Below are 19,867 nucleotides of genomic sequence, written 5' to 3' on the forward strand. Positions count from 1 at the left end.
TCCGAGTATTGGTGCTGGAGAAATGACTCAAAGGTTAAGAGCACTTACTGCTCTTGTAGAAGACCTGGGTTCAGTCCTAGCAACTGCACAGCTAATGACCGCCTGTGACCCTAGTTTCAAGATATCTGACATCAGCTCTGAACTCCTTGAGAACCAGACATGAATAGGGTTCACAGACATACACGCAGGCAAAACACTCATACACAGACAATTTAAGAAAATCTGAAAAAAAAAGTCTGGGTGTCATGGTGCTTGCTTCTAATCCCAATTCTGGGGAGGCAGAGATAAGCAGATACCATTGGCTAGTGTGCCTAGCAGAATCAGTGAGCTCTGGGTTCAGTGAGAAACCTACCCCAAAACATCAGATGGGGAGTGATAGAAGGCACTTGACCTCAGCTGACCTCTGACCGCTGCTTGTACATACATATATGAGCATGCCCACATACATACATACATGTTCATGGGCATATACCAGAGAGAGAGAGAGAGAGAGAGAGAGAGAGAGAGAGAGAGAGAGAGACAGAGAGACAGAGAGACAGAGAGAGATTATTTCAAGCAAGAATCAAGGGAAGATGCGGGGAATGGATGTTCACAGGGCTACAAGTTATCTCCCTGCTAGGAATTTATGAAGAGAGGAAAACAAAACAAAACAAAAGGCTTTGCTCCAGCGACACTCACACAGAGGCACAGCCCCAACTGAATCATGGAAAAACCGCAGAGAAACCCAAGCCAAGAGGCAGCCAGTTCCCTCAAGAGGATAAGGACCGAGCGTGTCCTAGGGAAGGACTCAGCCTGGTAATGAGAACAGTGCGTGGTCCTGGAGAGAAAACTTAGAAGTGCATCGCCGGGATCGCTGGTGACTGTGTGGGCTGTGAGGTGACAACAGCTGTGGCAGCCATGTGAGCTTCTTGATTTCAGTCAGCACTGTGGATGTGTGGGAGACACTCTCCTTCACACTTAGCCCTGAACCTGCAGTACTGTCTGCAGATGAGTTTCAAAAGGCAGTAACCACCGTGCGTGTGTGGAGATGATGGCGTAGAAGGTCTGGACTGTCTGCGAGTTTGTCCTTTTGTGGTCAGGCCTGGGTGTGCTGTGCGCATGTATATCTCTGGCTGAAAACTGAGTTTCCTCTAGGCTTGCCCATCAGTCCCAGAATCTACCTGCCACGTGACCCTACCCTCGACCACTGGCACGAGGGTTCAGACACGTGACACCATGCCTGCCTTCACCTGGGGCTAGAGATCCAAACTCTCTTCTTGGCTCTTTCTCTAGTCTTAAGGTGGTCATTTTACAAACTCTTAGTAAACGTTTGGATTTTAAGGCCTATAATTTAAAATATGCTTTGGATCAAGCAAAGAATTCTCCAGAGACCAAGGGAAATCTGATGGTCATTTGATCCCATTTTGTCCAGGTCAAGGCAACTCAAACAATGCAGGAGAATTTTCTGTTGTGGGCAGTTCTGTGCACTGTAGACCTGTCCCAGATTCTAACCTTCAGACACCAGAAGCAACACCAGTGTCAACAGACACAGTCCAGGTCTTTGCTGAGAATGGCTAAATTGTGTTGAGGCCTAGGGACAGAACCATGGCTGTGTCTATCAGGAAGTATCCCCAGACAGTACCCACTGTTCAGGGATAACAGAATGCTGAGGTGGTCAATACAGACAAATTGTCATCCCAATCCTGTATGTGCTTTGTCACCTGAGGACCTGCTGGACCTGAGAGCCTGGTCTGCCCTGTGTGGACAGGGACAGTGGTGTGTGGTCAGGTTGAACACTGCCTCACCCTCTGGAGGGAGATGTGTGTGGAATTCACAGCTGATGTGAGGTTCCCCTCATGCTATGATTACCATTAACGAATAAAAGCAGAGCTATAGGGGAACAGAGCTAGGCAGGGAAAACTAAACAGAATGCTGGGAGAAAGGAGGTGGAGTCAGAGAGAAGCCCTGTAGCACTGCTGGAGACGGATGCTGGAACTTTAGCCGGTAAGCTGGAACTTTAGCCAGTAAGCCACAGTCACGTGATGATACACAGATTAATAGAAATGAGTTAAATTAATATGTAAGAGTTAGCTAATAAGAAGCAGAGCTAATGGGCCAAGCATTGATTTAATTAATACAGTTTCTGTGTGATTATTTCTGGGGTCTGGGTGGCCAGGAAATGAACAAACGGCCAAGTGGCCTGCTACTACACACTGCACAGACGAGTCTTGTACTACGCACTTGTGTGGGGAGTTAGTGCCACCGCTTCTCCAGAGGCCTGGGATGACGATGTAGCTGCTCAAAAGCATGAGGACCTGAATTCCACCCCAGAACCCATGTAGAAAAGCCAGGCATGCTGATGCGGACCTGCAATCCCAGCACTGCATAAGCCAGGTGTGGTGGTGCATGCTTGTTATCCCAGCACTCAGAAGATGAAGTTCAGGGTCAACCTTAGCTACGTAGGGAATTCAAACCAGCCAGGTCTAGAGACCATGTTTTGTTGTAGAAGGTTTATTTGTTTGTTTGGTTTTGTTGTTGTTTTTTGGTTGTTTGTTTCTGTTTTGGACATGGTCCTAGTACATAGTGCTGTTTGGTCTGGAGTTTGCTATATAGACTAGGCTAGACTCGAACTCACAAAGATTCACCTGCCTCTGCAGTCACCTACCTGGATGCTGTGGACGACTTCACTAAACTGCGGAGAACGCTGGGTCCATGTGCTCACCAGCCCCATTGCCCTGTCAAAGTTCTTGACATACTCGCCATACATCTTCAGGAACGGAGCCAGTTTCTGCAGGATGTCTCCGAGCCGAGGGTTTGTGTCCCTGTGTGGAGAAGCACGGTCGTCAGATAAACAGTCTAGGTGGAGTGGGGATGGCGAGTAATCTCTGATGGTCACCCTCCCAGATTGTGGCGCAGAAAACAGTGTTTCTGGACATTAGGAGAGGGTTTCTCTAAGTACCTCAACAGTACTAGCTGAGGCCCAGAGCCCAAACACAGGGTCCTCACAGAGGTGCTGCCCTCAAGTGGCAGACAGCGGTTATCAAAGATGGTCAGTGAAGCACCATTCCAAATAAACACAGGTTAGAAATTACGGCTCTGTGCACTGGCACCAAAGCCACGGAGAGAAGACTTTGTAGGACTGCAGCCACCTTGAAGTCACCCGTGCTCACTGCTTCAACTAAGTTGGGACTGGGTGGAATCCACTTTTTAATTTTTTAAAAAATTTCTCGGTCTGTCCTTGGAGTCCTATCTTAGGTAAGTAGGTATTGTTCACATCTCCATGGGAAAAAATTAACATAGTAATTTTTGACCTTAGCACTCTCTTTTGGAGATTTATCCTTAGTGACTACCAAAAGAAGAGGAAAAAGGCACAGGTACAAAGCCACCACTTGGTGCTCCTAGGAAGCCGCACCAAGGATTGATTTCATAAATTGAGCAACTGGGGATGCAAGGCAAGTGGCCCTGTGTCATCGTCACAGGACTGCAGAGATGGGATGGACCCAGAATTCCAGAGCACAGGGGGGAAAGCCTGTGCTGCCAGATACGGACTTTGTCACCAGAAGTCTATGCCCAGCTCTCAGCACCTTTAGGACACAGTGCTACCTGCTCCATAGCTTCCGAAGATTCCCAAAGTGGCCCAGCCACACAGAGACAAAGATGACAAGACACCCTCACAACCACACAAGGCAAAGTCAGGAGACACGAGAAGCATGCAAGCCCTGCAAAGGAAGGCAGGCAAACTTCAAGCCTTCCAAAATGCAGGGGGTGCAATGGTTAAAACCAGTGGACCTCTCCCTCCTGCGCCATTGCACTCCTTATGGCTTGTAGCTTTTGCTAAAATAGGCAAAAACTGAGGGGCACAGAAAGCAGAGGACCTAGAACCACTCCCGAGGATAAGGTCCTTTTTTTTTTTTTTTTTTTTCCTGAGACAGGATTTCTCTGTATAACAGTCCTAGCTGTCCTGGAACTACTTCTTGTAGACCAAATTAGCCTTGAACTCACAGAGATCCACCCGCTCTGCCTCCTGAGTGCTGGGATTAAAGACGTGCACCACCACCACCCGACAAGAAGGTTCTTTTTAAAAGCAAAGGTAGAACCAAGTTGAGAGGAAAATAAAATCATCAGTATTGTTCATTGTGCTGCTTCCAGATGTCAGATCTCATCTAGATCCACAAGCTAAGAGACGCCCAAGGCCCAGTCAAAGCCACCAGCCCGGTCTCAGCCAAAGGAGGCACTCAGGCCTCCAGGTGACAGCCTCCACTCCCAAGAACCTGTCAGGCTGCCAGGCAGAAGAACTCAGGTTTACGGACCCTGTGGGTGGCCATGGACCACACTCACCATTCCTCCGTGATCCTCTTCTGCAACTCAGGCAGGAGGAACTGCCCATGGAAGCGGTAGATGGAGGAGATGTTGGAGAAAATGCCAGTGGTCACTTCTGGAGGGATCCCTGCTTCTGTCAGCTTGGTGCAGAAAACCTGAGCACAGAGAAGCCCACAATGGCCCCTGAATATGAGCCAGCCAGACACCTGCCACAGGAGTGGGCTCTTGGGTTCCTTTTTTTTTTTCTTCTGACCTCAAACTCACAGAAATCCACCTGCCTCTACCTCCCCAGTGCTAGGATTATAAGGATCAGCCCCCATGATTAGCCTGGTATTTTTACATGAGTTCCTAAGCATCAAATCCAGGCCCTTGAGCACACAAGGCAAGCACTTTACTGACTGAGACACCTCAGACCCCAGCATCCATTCATGTGTTCAAACGATACATCCTCCACGAAGAAACGTCCCCCAAAGAGAACATACTAAGTTCTGCCCTCAGAGCCACAGCGCTGAGAACAAAATGTTTTCAGTCCAGACTTCACTTTATCTGAATTTTAGTATTTGTCAATTCATACTCTATGCATAATAACTAAACAATATGGGGATGGAGAGATGGCTCAGCAATTAAGAGCACTGACTGTTCTTCCAGAGGTCCTGAGTTCAATTCCCAGCAACCACATGGTGGGTTACAGCCATCTATAATGAGACCTGGCGCCCCCTTCTGGCTTGCAGGCACACGTGGAAGGAATGCTATACACATAATATAATAAATAAATAAATAAATATTAAAAAAATAACTAAACAATATGAAGGGACAGATAGTCTGAATTCTGGGCATGGAGAGAAGGGGATCCCCAGCCCTATGGGCTACCTGGTCCAGCAAGTGCAGGCGCCTCACGTAGGCTTCCTCCGTGTGCAGGAGCTCCTGGGCAATGTGCAGCAGCTTCTGTGGGTCAGAGCACTGCAGAGAGAAGGGAAATCACTTACTTGGGTAGAGAGGTACACCTAACGAGGTTACCCACAATACACCAGGATGCCCAGGGGCAGAGAGATGTGGTATTTGGTTCTCTTAGATGCTATTTCCATGGAGTGTTCTAGAAAAAGCACAGCAGTTTCTGCCAGTCTCCCCAAAGCTACTACAGTACAGATGGGCCAGTTCTGTTTCTGGACTTTTAACTAGGGAGCAGCCATAGCAACCATATGAGAATCCAATGTACAGGTGGGGTGCAGTTCAGTGAAAGAAAATTTGCCTACCATGTTCAAAACCTGTTTTCATCAGTAGCAATGAGCGTGAGCGCGCACACACACACGTCCTACTGTGATGTGGAATATTTAACATATAAATATGTGTTATATTTCTTTATGCCAGGTAATATTACTTTAATTGTGTAAAGGTGTGTTACATTTGTTTTTGTTACATTTGTTAAATTATATAAAGATGTGCTGCCATTTCACCTCGTCTGCCTAAGGCACCTGATGGGTCTAATAAAAAGCAGAAATGGTCAGTAGATAGGCAGGAGATGGATAGTTGGGGCCAGTGGACAGAAGAGAATAAATAGGAAGATAAATGTAGGCAAAGAAGAAGGAGGAGGAGAGAGGGACCGCCTGGGGCCAGAAGCCAGGCAGCTGTCATCAGACATGGAGACTGTAGGAAAGTAAGATATATAGGAAGGAAGGAAGGAAGGAAGGAAGGAAGGAAGGAAGGAAGGAAGGAAGGAAGGAAAAAGCCCCAAGGCAAAATGTAGATAAAGAGAAACAGATCAAAGTAAGAGCTAAGACAAGGCCAAGCATTCAAAACTAACAAGTCTCCAAGACATCATTTGGGAGCTGGTTGGTGGCCCCCATAAAAGCCTACTACATTACTGCAAAGGGACATACATCAACAAGACAGTAAGCTGCAGGTCCTCCACAGAGACACAGATGAAACAATATACGAACCAGAAAACCTATGCGATTTGGAGACACAAACTGAGCAACCACGGCACCTACAGGTGATGCCGAGAAGGGAATCCCCGAGGAAATGGTGGCACTGGGTGTGCCTGATGTAGTCTAATTGTTTGGCAGATAACAAAATGCCCGTGAGTGTACAGTTTATAAACAACTGAAATGCATTCCATGGCTATGGAGGCTGGAATTTCAAGATCAAAGCACCGGTGGTTCTGGTGTCTGGTGAAATCACAAGTCTCTGTTTCAAAATGGTGACGCTAATGCTTGCGCTCACAGTGCGAAAGGGGCGGAAAGGTGAAGAGGGGCGAGTGCTGTGTCCCCAAGTGACAGAAGAACAGAAGGAAAGGCACCCACAAGCTCCTCCCTGATCCCTATTTTATTGTTAGTACTGGGGATTGAACTCTGCCCTGACCACACCCTGAGGCAAGCACTCCGCAGCTGGGCTACATCCAGGCGTTCTGCTCCCTTCTGTGGGGACACTGATTCCATCCTCATTTCTTTTTTTTTTTTTCAATACAATATGTACTTTATCCATCCTCATTTCTTAACACCTCCTAAAGGCTAACCATGAAACAGACTATGATATAAGTAGTATCACATTGATGACAAGACTCTTCCAAAGGTCCTGAGTTCAATTCCCAGCAACCACATGGTGGCTCACAACCATCTGTAATGGGGTCTGGTGCCCTCTTTTGGCCTGCAGGCATACACACGGACAGAGTATTGTATACATAATAAATAAATAGATTTTTTTTTAAAAAAAGACTCTAGCAGGTGACTTTTGGGGTGCACATTCGGTCTATAGCAATGCCCCGCAGCATTCCTCCCTTTATGCAATACGACACAGAACAAATGGGAGGGAATCTCCACACCAGGGCTCCTCCCACACCAGGGCTCCTCCCACACCAGGGCTCCTCCCACACCAGGGCTCCTCCCACACCAGGGCTCCTCCCACACCAGGACTAGGTCTTCAGGGCAGAAACAGAAAACAGGCATTGATAAGCTGGGCTCCTCAGAGCTCCACCCAGGGGACTTGGGACTGTGGACTCTGACTTGCGTGAGCGAGCAGACAAACCCAGAACTAGAGTGTAAAAGTCACTGAAAACAAAAGCACATTAGAATTCCAGTTCCACAGGCAGACGCTCTGAGATCCCCGGCTGTGTTGATGGGGGAAGTCTTCACCTAAAGCACAATCTGGAGGGATGGTTTCTTCAGATGCCTCCACTCATCCAAAACTAAAAGCAACAACAACAACAAAAACCTTATAAACCATAAATAGAAGTAGGAGCATACGGCCCAATCAGAAGAAGGAAACAGCCCATGTGAAGTTAAGTCTACAGAAATACAGATCTGAGACTGAATGGTGATGGCGCACGCCTTTAATCCCAGCACTCGGGAGGCAGAGGCAGGCGGATCTCTGTGAGTTTGAGGTCAGCCTGGTCTACAAAGGGAGTTCCAGGATAGCCAAGATTGTTACATAGAGAAACCCTGTTTTGAAAAAAGACAAAAAACAGAGCTAGTTCCAAGATAGGTTCCAAAGCTACAGAGAAACCCTGTCTCAAAAACACAAAAACCAAACCAAAACAACAACAAACAAACAAAAACCAAACAAACAAACAAAAGAATGAAGCAAATATTCTGGAGTCTGAAGAGCTCATAAAGAGGGTCCATCTAGACCTGAACAGACAAAAGAAACAGCAAACTTACAGAGAAGTCATTCAAATAGGCAAAACTGCTGTGATAGTCTCTTCTTTTTTATTTTATACGCATCAGTGTTTTTAGCAGCTTGTATCTGTGCACCTGCATATGCAGTACCCATGGGGGCCAGAAGAGGACATCAGATCCCTGGGAACTGGAGTTACAGAGGGTTACAAGCTGTAATGTGGGTGCTGGGAATCAAACTAGGTCCTCTGGAAGAGAAGCCAGTACTCTTAACTGCTGAGCTCTCTCTCCAGCACCACACCCTGCCTTTTTCCCAAGACTTATTTATTTTTATTTTATGTATACAAATGTTTTGCCTGCGTGTATGTATGTGTATGTGTACTGGGTGTGTGCCTAGTGCCTGAAGAGGGCATCATATCCCTTGAAATTGGAGTTGTGGGTTATGGGAACTGAACCCAGGTCTTCAGCAAGAGCAACCAGTGCTCTTAACCCACAAGCCATCTCTCCAGTTCCCATAGAAGTCACTTAAAATCAGTCAGTGGAGAAAACCAAGAAAGAAGAGAGAAAAGCATAGGGATTCTAAAGGGCTTTCAGGACATCCATCTTCTGGTGGACCAAGATCTCCATGTGGGAGTCACAAGGGGGATAAGAGACGGAAATCATTTGCAGAAATGATAATGGGAGACTTCCCAGCCTTAGGAAATAAATGAACACACAAATATGAGAAGCTCAAAGAACTCCAACTAGACTAAGAAACCAGCCACCTAATTCATGCTTATAATCCTGGCACTCATGAGGCTAAGGCAGGAGTATGATCCAGGTAAGTACAGGGATACGCAGTCCCCCACCCCTGACATACACACACACAACAGACTCACACATACTGTGGTGGTTTGAATAGGAATGGCTCCCATAGACTCATGTGTTTGAATGCTTGGCCCACAGGGAGTGACACTATTAGGAGGTGTGGGCTTGTTGGAGGAAGTGTGTCACTGTGGGGGCGGGCTTTGAGGTCTCAGATGCTCAAGCTATACCCAGTGTGGTACAGTCTCCTGCTGCCTGCCTATGGGTCAGGATGGAAAACTCGCAGCTCCTTCTCTAGCACCATGTCTGCCTGCATACTTCCATGCTTCCAGTCATAACAGCAACAGACTAAGCCTCTGAAACTGTAAGCCAGCCCCAATTAAATGTTTGGTTTTTTTTTAAATAAGAGTTGCCACAGTCACGGTGTCTCTTCAGAGCAATAGAAATCCTAACTAAGCCAGGTGGTGGTGTATGCCTTAATCCCAGCAGCACTTGGGCTGCAGATCTAGCTCTGTTGGTAGAGCCCTTGCTTAGTGCACAGGAATCTCTGAATTCAGTTCCAGCACCATGTAAACTGGGTGTGGATGTGGTGGCACAAGCCAGTAATCCTGTCATTTAGGAGCCTAGCAGGAGAATTATTAGTCTGGGGTCATCCCGGATCACACACCCCAGAAATAGTAATCAGAGAAATGTTATACAGGTGAAACTGTGACATCAGGAAGGATGAAAAGACTGGAAATTTAAAATGTTTGACTAACAACCATGGTAGCTAGAAGTAAAACATCTACGGACATGCACAAAAGGAAAATGGAGGGAATCAAAGTATGTCACCAATGAAATAAATACAAAGAAAAAGGGTAAGAGAGGAAAGGAGAGCAAGAAAGTGACAAGGTGCAGACAAGTGACAAGGGTGCTACCTCAGGAGTGGCCTTCATGTCCTTCCCCATCAGTACTGACGTTACACGTAATCGTGTTAAACTCTTCAGAAAAAAAAACCATAGATCTAATGAAGGCCTGTAACCCGAGAGGACTGGAAATATGACACCAGGCAGGCGGGTTGGTCCTGGGGTACCAGGAACCAAGCAAACAACAATTAATTATGGTTTAGTTTGTTTGATTGGGGGCAGGGTCTCCTGTAACTCAGACGACTCAAACTCCCCGCATAGCGGAGGGTGAATTTAGGGTTCTAATTCTAGGATTGCTGGTGTGCACTATCACACGCCCTCTTTCTTGAATGTGTTGTTGTGGAATAGGCTTTTTGTACACTGTGAAGATTTGTCTCTCAGATCGGTTTAATAAAAAACTGAGCGTCCAATAGCTAGGCAGGATTTTCGGAGCACAGAGGACACTGGGAAGAAGAAGGGTGGAGATGCGGAGAGTCGCCAACCAAAGATGGAGGGAGCAGGGAAGCAGCATGGGCAGGACAAAATAAAGGTGAAATGGGTTAATTTAAGTTATAAAAGAGCTGGTTAGAAACAAGCCTAAACTCTTGACCAAGCTTTCATAATTAATAATAAGTCTCTGTGTCGTGATTTGGGAAGGGACTGGAGAGACAGAAAAAAAAATCCACCTACATATGCTATTCACAAGAGACTCATTTTGCATATTTGCATGTAAGAACATACAGGATGAAAGTGGGGGAAGATGGGAGAAGATATCATATGCAAATAGCAACTCTCCGGCAAAAAAAAAAAAAAGAGTGGCCTTATGTATAGCAAACAGAATTAGGTGTTTGCCACTAAACCTGCTGACCTGAGTTCAGTCCTTGGGATCTACCTGTCGGAAAGAAAAGAACCCATTCCGTTCCCATCCCTCTGACTGCCATACCCCCTCCACACACTAAATAAATAGCCATGTTTTTAAAAATTAAAAATAACTATAAAAACACAATAAAATGATAAAAAAGTCACCAAGACAATATAAAAATATATGAAGTAAATTGAACTACATTAGATGGAGAACTAACCAGCAACAAATTAATAGCCAGAAGCCTCAATACCCAGTTTTCTGTAACGATGGAACATCTAAACAGATGATCAGCAAGCAAACCGAGTCTTGGACAACACATAATGGTTCATCTGACATCAGTGTAACCTATGATAGACCATGTGCTGCGTAAGACAGGGCTTAACACATTCAAGAAAGCTGAAATTATTCAAAATATCATCTTCAGTCACAATGGGATAAAGTCAGAAAAAGGGGCAAATCCACAGATACAGGCATATTGAGTAACACTGATGCGTTCAGGAGGCAGGGACAGGAATCCCAGGACAGGCTGGTTAGCTACACTAGCCAAATGGGAGAGCTGTAGGCTCAAGGAGAGCTCCTGCCTCAATAAATACAGTGGAGCGTGGTCTAGGAAGACACCCAACATCAGCTCAGGGCCTCTGCATGCATTCCCACACAGGTGTGCACGTGCCTGCATCCATGAGTATGCGCCCCACGTGTGAATACAGACACTCAAAAGACAAAGAAAGAAAGACGTGCGAGAATGTAGCTCAGCGACACAGCACTTATCTGCCATGTACAAGGTCCCCGGTTCCATTCCAAGGGTGGAAAAATTATATATATACACAAACGAAATCTTAAAACAAGCTAACTGCACATATTGAGAAACTAGAAGAGCAGAGTAGGCTAAGCCCAAGGCTAGGCTAGAAGAAGGAAGGAAGTAAGAAAGATCAGAACGGAGATAAAAGACAAAGAATGGAAAAAAACAATCTCAAAAGAGTAACCAAGCTAAAGTTGGTCTTCTTAAAGGCTCAAGAAAGCTCACAAACTTTATCTAGGTTACCTTAGAGAACAGAGAGAAGACTCAGTCACCAGTCAGTGAAAGAAGGGTGGGATTGTTACAGCTGGTGAGGTGAAGATACAGTTTATAAGAAAATGAGTAACTATGTGCTAACGGGTTGTATAGCCTAGAAAAAAAAATGAATCCTCAGAAATACTTGGCTATAAAGATTACTGAATCATGAAGAAATAAAAATATCTGGAGAAAGCAATGAATAAGGACCTTGAATCAAAAATTCCCCACTTCCCAACAAAGGGTAAGGCACAGGCGGCTTTACTGACAAATTCCACCAAATTTTTAAAGGAGAATTAATAATAACTATCTATGAAACCTCTCTCTCTCTCTGTCTCTCTCTCTCTCTCTGTCTCTCTCTCTCTCTCTCTCTCTCTCTCTCTCTCTCACACACACACACACACACACCACATCAATTAAAAGAAACCACATTCAAGTGTCATGGATGAGCACACCCAGGGTATCTGGGGCCTCACCATCAGAGGCATTCATTCTCTTTGCATGGAGCGAGTGTGTGGGTACATTTCCTGAGCACAGCTGTGGGTGTTACACACTACAAATCTCTGTCACTGCCCAGGCACCCTGTGTTGGGTGTAAAGGAAGGGAAGCTTACCTGAGTCAAGCCGACATTCTCCTCTGGCCTGGAAGGGGTGATCTTAGGGTCAGGGTCCTCACCCACGCCACTATCTTTCTCCTCCTGCGCGGTGGTATCTTGTGGGACTTGGCTGTCCACAGCTGTCTCAGGGTGTAGCCTCAATATGGCTGGGCCTGGGGAGCCCTCACTGCCCTCTTCACAGGGGAAGTTCTCACTGGCCACGCTGGAGGATGGACTGTCAATCCCACTGTCCCTGTTGGGGATCTTCATGGCACCACTTGGCTCCCCCAAGTAGCTGTCCCCTGCTGAAGCTGGGCTGCCAGGAGCCCCTTGGTGGGCACCTGGCCCAATGGGAAGTACTTTAAGCTTCCCCAGTGGGGAGCTTTTGGGCCCAGCACCTAGTACCCCAAGAGGGGCAACGGCTTCTTGGGGAGTTGAGGAGCTCCCACCCAGTTCCATCTTCTTAGCCAAACTTGCTGGGCTCTGCTCGGGGGCTGGCCAGGGACTTCCTGTTAGAGAGAAAGACGCAGGCTCGGTATGGTCACTGAAAGCAACCCTCAGAGAGCCAGCCTCAGTCAGACAGGGCAGGCTGGGGCTGTGTGGGAAATACCACTTCACAAAACCGCACTGGCCTCCGGTGGGTTCTATCCAGCCAGTCTTCGAGAGAATGGCAAAGAGCATGTTTTATCTGAAGAGTAAGGTTTTTACCGACATAAAAAAGTAATCCTGTCCTGGGGAGTCCGTGGGTAAAGAGCTTGCTGCCGGGCAAGCACGAGGACCCCAGTCCAGATACAGCACCGGCTTTAAAAGTCGGGTGTGGTGGTGCGTGACTGTGCGTGATGGTGCGTGACTGTGCATGCAATCCCTGCGCTGGGGGTGAGGGCTGTGGAGACAGCTGGATCCTCGGAACTCAACGGCCGGCCAAAGGAATGAGTTCTAGTGAGTAATCCTGCCTCAAAAAAATAAGAGGGAAGTTGGGCAGTGGTGGTGCACGTCTTTAATCCCAACACTTGGGAGGCAGATGCAGGCGGATCTCAGCCAGTTCAATGCTGTCCCTGGTCTACAAAGTGAGTTCCAGGACACCCAGGATTGTTACTCAGAGAAACCCTGTCTTGGAAAACATAAAAACAATAACAACAATAAAACATAAAAGACAGATGCTGATATGACCTTTGGCCCCTTCTCTTTCTGTGTGTGTCTCTCTCTGTCTCTCTCTCTGTCTCTCTGTCTCTCTCTCTCTCTCGTATACATAGATGAGGATATCCCACCCCCACCCACACAGAAGCTGATATGACCTTTGGCCCCTTCTCTTTCTGTGTGTGTCTCTCTCTGTCTCTCTCTCTGTCTCTCTGTCTCTGTCTCTCTCTCGTATACATAGATGAGGATATCCCACCCCCACCCACACAGAAGTTATCCTGTGGAATAGTGTGTGACGCAGCCAGCAGTAGGGTGGCAGCTTCCATTCACAACACACTGCCGTGTCCACACAGCTTTTTAAACCCTGGTATTCTCAGGAGACGAAGCCAATGACGTGGGCACTACAGGCAGTTCACGTGACACTTGTACACCGGACAGGAGACAAAGTCAAGTGTCAATTCTCAGAGCTCACGGAATTGGTCATCAGCTCTAGGAGGGTCAAAGGTGAGACTCAACTAGAGGGAGAGACACCGTCCCTGAAATCATCTTCTTGAGGCTAAGTACAGCTTCAGAGAACAAGGGGGCTGCAGGCAACAGTCTCTTACCTGTTACCCGATGCTGTTGCCCGAAGAGGCAGTCAGAGATTGGCTGGCAGGCGCCTGCTTCCTCCTGGGCTGTGGGACTGCCCAACAGAGGCTGGCAGAGTCTATAGAAAATTTCTTCCCCAGACCATTGGAAGTGGAGATGTTTAGACAATACTGGAAAAACACAAAAGAGAATGGTGTTTGGAAGGGTCAAAGCCAAGTTCTAAAGGAAGGAGCTAGAGAAAGACATCGTAGGCCCCCACCCATCATTCCAAACCCAAGGCAGAACACAGGCTTCCTCGGGGTGGGTGGAGGCACAGCAAGGCTCACTGTCAGCTTCTAAACCACACAAGTGACCTAAGAAGGGTGAGTGCCCTTGGCTGTAGTCAGGGATGAGCTGGAATGCACGAGCCACGCCCAGGTTTAGGAGAGCTGGGCACGTTCTACCTAGCCCACACTGCCACCAGATACACTCCTAACTCACTGTAGAGTCCCCCACGCACACACAGTAGTGATCTTAAACACACACAGTAGCTCTGCTATTCACACGGTCACTCACACACACCCACACTCTCCTAGTCACACTCTATAACACATTCCGACAGTGGCCCCGCCGGACACACACAGCCAACATGCTCACTGTTCCTACCCTGGACACTCGGTAGCTCGATGCTCTTGCTGGCTCCCCCACACTCACTCTCAGATATTCCCTGGCCCACAGCTTCTTTCCTCACGTCCTTCTTCCCTGGAGAGCAGAGTTAGAACCATGGGTGCAGCCTCACACACTCTTGTGCACACAGAAAGAGAGAGAGATGTCTGTCCTTGTCCTGGAGCTACACTTGACTGCTTTGCCTCTAGACCCTCACAAGGAGTCAGTGGTGTCCCCCTATCTCTGGGAACCAATCGGCCACTGGATGCAGCTCCTCCCACCCACATAGGCTCCTGAGCTCTTACCTTCCTGTGGCTAAACTATCTTGGAGTGGGTTTTTCTGTCAGCGACTCCAAAGTCACTTCAGGAAGACAGTTTTCATTGGCTAGCGTCACATTTTTTTTCTTTAAAGGAAATAGCTTTATTACTCAGGTTACTATGTAACAGTGCCTCAAGGCCAATGCCTGTTAGGTGTCCAAACGTCTATAGTAGCTGGACTGTAAGTGAGTTTACCTGTCAAATTCCACCAGAAAGAAGTTTGTTGAGCATGCTCCAAGACGGTAGCAAGTTAAACAGTAACTAGAATTCACATTTCATTCTTTGCGGGCTCGCTGGACAGAAACATTAGACTTCCAAACAGAAAATACATGTTTCGCTGCGTTCTTGACGTAGCACGGGAGATAAACTGCTAGTTTCCAGAAGTCACACATGACACAGCAATAAAAAGCTCTGTAAGGAACGTGAGTATCGAGTTCAGTCTCAACGTGGTCAGAGGCTGTCATTCCGGCAGAGTAGAGGCTGTCTCTTCCCCACTACAGGGGAGTTGTGCTTCTGGTCAAGACGTGTTTGTGTTTGTGTGCGTGCCAGAAGTCAACACTGAGTGTCCTGCTTAGTCACTGTCCATCTTATTTAGACATGGCCTCTCACTAACCCTGAAGCTCAGTTTGTTTAGACTGGCTAGCCAACAAACCCAGGGATTCTTCTTCGTCTACCCAAAACTGGGATTACAGGAACTGGCTGCCGCGCTCAGCTTTTTATGTGGGTGCTGTGGACCCGAACTCAGTTTCTTGTATAGTACAGCAAGCATCTTACCAATTGAGTCATCTCCCCACCTCATCTTTGTTTTTAAGATAGGGTCTCATGTAGTTCAGGCTGGAGCCAAACCTGCTAAGTAGCCAAGACTAGACTAACCTTTAACCCTTGACTCCTACTGCTTCTATCTCCCAAGGCCTGGGATGCTGGCTGTAGACTGTCATGTCCAGCTCAGAAACCAGATTTATTTTTAGTGGAGCCAACACCAAATGGAGAAGAAAATGCCCATTACAATTGGTGTGCTGAAGCCAGGCAGTCGTGACGTGGCTTTAATCATAACACGTGGCTTTAATTGGAGGCAGAAGCAGGCGGGTCTCTGTGAGTTCAAGGCCAGCCTGGTCTACAGAGCTAGTTCTAGGACAGCCAGGCTATGAGGAGAAATCCTGTCTAAAAAACAAACAAACAAAAAAAAAACAATAAAAACAAAATGGTGTGCTGTATGCTACTATATACCATACAAAGGCAAGTTCACAAGATAACAGCCTGGTCTACAGAGCTAGTTCCAGGACAGGCTCCAAAGCCACAGAGAAACCTTGTCTCGAAAAAACCAAAAAAAAAAAAAAAAAAAAAAAAACCACGTCAGACGGCAGAGCCCCACTAGCCTTGAGACACGGGAACCAGTCCGGTGAGATCGCTTGTTGACTGCATAAGGATCATTGTGAGCCACGGAGCAGGAAGGAGAGCCCAGTGGGCTCTCAGAGGTGAGAAGATGTCCCCCATAGTTGACTAAAAAGGCTGATGGGGCTGACAGGACAAAGCCCTACAGAGAAGAGAACTTCACAGAAAAAGACCCAGAGACCTGCAGAGATGCCCCCAGGATTGTCAAGTACATGTGGGAGGTAATCTAGAAGTCTGGACCGAGAACAGCCCCTCAGAGGACCAGAGGGAGCATTTGTTCCTATGACCATGTCCAGCGGGAAACTGCAGAGCTGCAAGAAGTCAGGCCCAGTACTCAGGAGGGTCTCGCCTCAGTGCGGGGAGGTCACTCACCTTCTACTGGCCCACCTCTGCCCTCCCACTTAACAAGTCTTAACAGGAAGGGCAAACTGTTTACAATTTAGTTTTATCCTTAAAGAAAACTCTAAAATATATAGCACCCAGCAAGGCAAAAACAATAATTCCTAGCATCTAATCAAAAAATGCCAGGCAGGGCTGGGGACGAAGCACAATCGGTAGAGGGCTTACGTAGTACGCATGCCCTGGGTTCAGTTGCCAGCGCACTAAACTCTGTGTGGTGTTGCACACCTGTAATCACTCAGATGAGAAGGCAGGGGGGGTCAGAAATTCAAGGTCATCTTTGGATATGTGGGAGGTTAGAGGCTAGTCTAAGCCACATAGACCTTGTATGGGGAAAAAAATTCTCTCCTCCCAAATACCAGACACACGATGGAAAGAAACCCAAACCAAAACCCTAGTCAGTTGAAACTGACTCATAACTGATAAGGATGTTGGAACTATCAGACAAGAACATTAAAACGTACCCTATATCTAAGGATAATGACAGATAGCTGTAGGTAAGCCATTTTGGGTCCTTGCTTAGCTTTTCCTTGGCTTAACTTAATGGCTTCACATTGAAAACCCACCAAGTCCAAGTGGTGGTGGCGGTAGTGGTGGTGCATGCCTTTAGACCCAGCCCTCTGGAGGCAGAGGTAGGTGGCTCTCTGAGTTTGAGGTCAGCTTCCTCTACAGAGACAGTTCCAGGACAGGCAGAGAAACCCTGTCTGTGGGAGGGGGGGATCCACCAAGTCCATATCATCCAGGAGCAAGCCCCAGGGTGCCTCTAGCCTGCTTGGCCCGGGTAGGACAACCAGCTCCCAACCCAGCAAGATTAATGTCATCTCACAACCCAGAAGAACCTGGGAGCGACCAGCACTCATTGTGGGTTCTCAGTCTAGGAAGGACTCTAGTTGCTGCTGCTGTGGCCAAGAGCCCCCATCTTCCCCCATCTCCCACAGGGAAGTGTCTGCTGAGAGCATAATGGGGTGCCTCATGCCTTGGAATTGGGGGTGGGATTAGTGGGACCTCAGAACAGAGCAGGGGTACGAGGGCAAGCTAAGTGCAGAAGAAAGATGATAACACAGTATCTTTTTTTTTTGAGACAGTGTCTTGTTATTGTCCAGGCTGACTTCAAACTCAGCATCTTCCTGCCTCAGCCTCCTCAGGGTTGGGATTACAGGCATAAGCCACCATGTTCAGAGGAAACAGTTTCTTTTGAACCACCAAGGGGGGTAAATGTTGGGATCTGTGAACCCCCAGATTCTGAATTTCTTGTAAACAATGCGTTATGCTTGCAGCTGCTCTGAGCAAGAGACCCTCAGGAGTTCCTGATGGCAGGGGAGTGGTTTCTGGTGGGTTTGGCTGGAGCGTGGCTATCAGTTAAGGATCCCTATATAAGCTGCCCCTGGACACAATAGAAGGGGGCATTCTGGCATCAAGGATGACCTGTGTCTGTCTGTGAGTCTTTGGGTGTTTCAATCTCCAGCCCCTTGCCCGGTTCACGAACTGTATGGTAGCGCATAGAGCACAGACGGGCTTGGTGTGCTACAGGTAAAAGCTGTGAGAATTCACATCAAGATGCCAACATCTCAAAGCACCTGAGTTTAATCCAGGTCGAGTGGCGCTCCAGGAGCAGTAGGGCACACGGAGACCTCAGCCATGCAGAGGACACTCACCACCCTGTTTCTGAAGCCTCAACACACAGATTTGGTTCCCTATACCACTTACCCTCTTTTCCCAGTCCTCCCCACAAGATCAAGGCCCAGCTGTACATCCTGTCACCTAGGGTTGAGGCTAGGGACAGTGAGTGGTGGCACAGCATGAGCTGGTATTGTGGCCCTGGTATTAGTACAGCTTCAGCATGTAACTCTAGGAAAATAAATGCAAGAATGACTTTCTCGTGGGTTACATTTCTAGGTCATAGTCATCTTCCTGGATGACAGACCCAGAGACGGGGGAAGGGGAAAGCAGAAGGAGAAGGCTGGACCCCTGCATATCCAGGAGTATTCATGTCATCCACCTGTCAGGATCTACTTCACAAAACATGGGACCAGGTCATACCATCTCATAGGATCTGAGTGTCCAGGCTAACCCACCTACAGGACCTGAGAACGTAAGATTAGGTCATACCATCTCATAGGCCCTGAGAGTCCAGGCTAACCCACCTACAGGCTCTGAGAGCATGGGATCAGGTCATACCATCTCATAGGCTCTGAGAGTCCAGGCTAACCCACCTACAGGACCTATGAATCCATGTCATTCCATTGCCCAGGTCACCCATGTCTTAAGAGCAGGGTGCCCAAGTGAGGGTAATAATTACAAGGAACTTAAATGCTTTCTATTGCAAGAATGATCCCCGGGAATGCGACCTTTGCGATGCTATTTTGTAATCTCCTCATCTTTAAAGATTTTTGTTTACTTAAAGGCCCTACCCCATGCCCAAAATTTAATGGCCAGGGCGGAGGACCCCTTTTCTCATTTCATTTATTTTCTTTGCACTGAATTTTTCCCTCTTGTTTTTTATTAGTTCTCTGAGAATTCCACACAATGTGTTTTATGCAGTCACTCCTCTCCCCTGACTCCTCCCACACCCACTCCCTTCTCTACCCACCCAAATTTGTGTCTTTTTATTTTAAACCATTGTGCTCAGCTTGCTTTGCTCGTATGTTGGATATGTGGCCTTCCACCGGAGTATGGTCGGCCTACCAGGGGCTACAGTCTTAAAGAAAGCTAGTCCTCATCTCCCAGCAGCTATCAACTGCCAACAGCTCCACTGCTAGGCGTCGGACTCCGTGTCCGCCTCCACTCTCAATCCCGGGGTGTGTCCGGCCTGGGCTTGCACAGACTTGGTATGTGCTGTGCCAACCGTAGTGAGTTCATATATGCACCTGTCCTGCTGTGTCCAGAAGACAGTCTTTCCTTATAGTCACCTGTTGCCTCTGGCTCTGACAATCTTTCTGCTCCCTCTTCTGCAATGACCCCAGAGCTTTGGAAGGAGGGGATGTGACAGAGACGGCCCATTCAGGGCTGCGTATACTGGAACAGGAAGGATTAAATTGGGATGGGGTGAGAGGGCAAAATAGAGGAGGGGTCCAGGAAGGGATAAATAACACTAAAGACTTTTCAAAAAAACTTATATGAAAGCTTATTATACATGTTTCTTTTTTTAAAAAAATATTTATTTATTTATTATGTATACAATATTCTGTCTTTATGTCTGCAGGCCGGAAGAGGGCACCAAACCCCATTACAGATGGTTGTGAGCCACCATGTGGTTGCTGGGAATTGAACTCAGGACCTTTG

At 47.4% G+C, this 19,867-nt stretch overlaps 1 protein-coding gene across 1 annotated transcript in view; it reads right to left on the reverse strand.

The window, feature by feature from the left end:
• Positions 1-19,867, reverse strand: part of Fgd3 (FYVE, RhoGEF and PH domain containing 3) — a 57,714-nt gene that overhangs the window by 22,238 nt on the left and 15,609 nt on the right. Inside the window, exons 2-6 of the mRNA XM_013349143.2 lie at positions 13,849-14,001; positions 12,125-12,615; positions 5,170-5,259; positions 4,318-4,454; positions 2,645-2,801 (exon numbers count right to left, since the gene is read on the reverse strand). Of these exons, the coding sequence (XP_013204597.1) occupies positions 2,645-2,801; positions 4,318-4,454; positions 5,170-5,259; positions 12,125-12,565 (825 nt within the window). The 5' untranslated portion in view covers positions 12,566-12,615; positions 13,849-14,001. The remainder of the gene's footprint in view (positions 1-2,644; positions 2,802-4,317; positions 4,455-5,169; positions 5,260-12,124; positions 12,616-13,848; positions 14,002-19,867) is intronic.

The sequence above is a fragment of the Microtus ochrogaster genome, chromosome 16 (assembly GCF_000317375.1).
Source record: "Microtus ochrogaster isolate Prairie Vole_2 chromosome 16, MicOch1.0, whole genome shotgun sequence".
Taxonomy (NCBI): Eukaryota; Metazoa; Chordata; class Mammalia; order Rodentia; family Cricetidae; genus Microtus; species Microtus ochrogaster.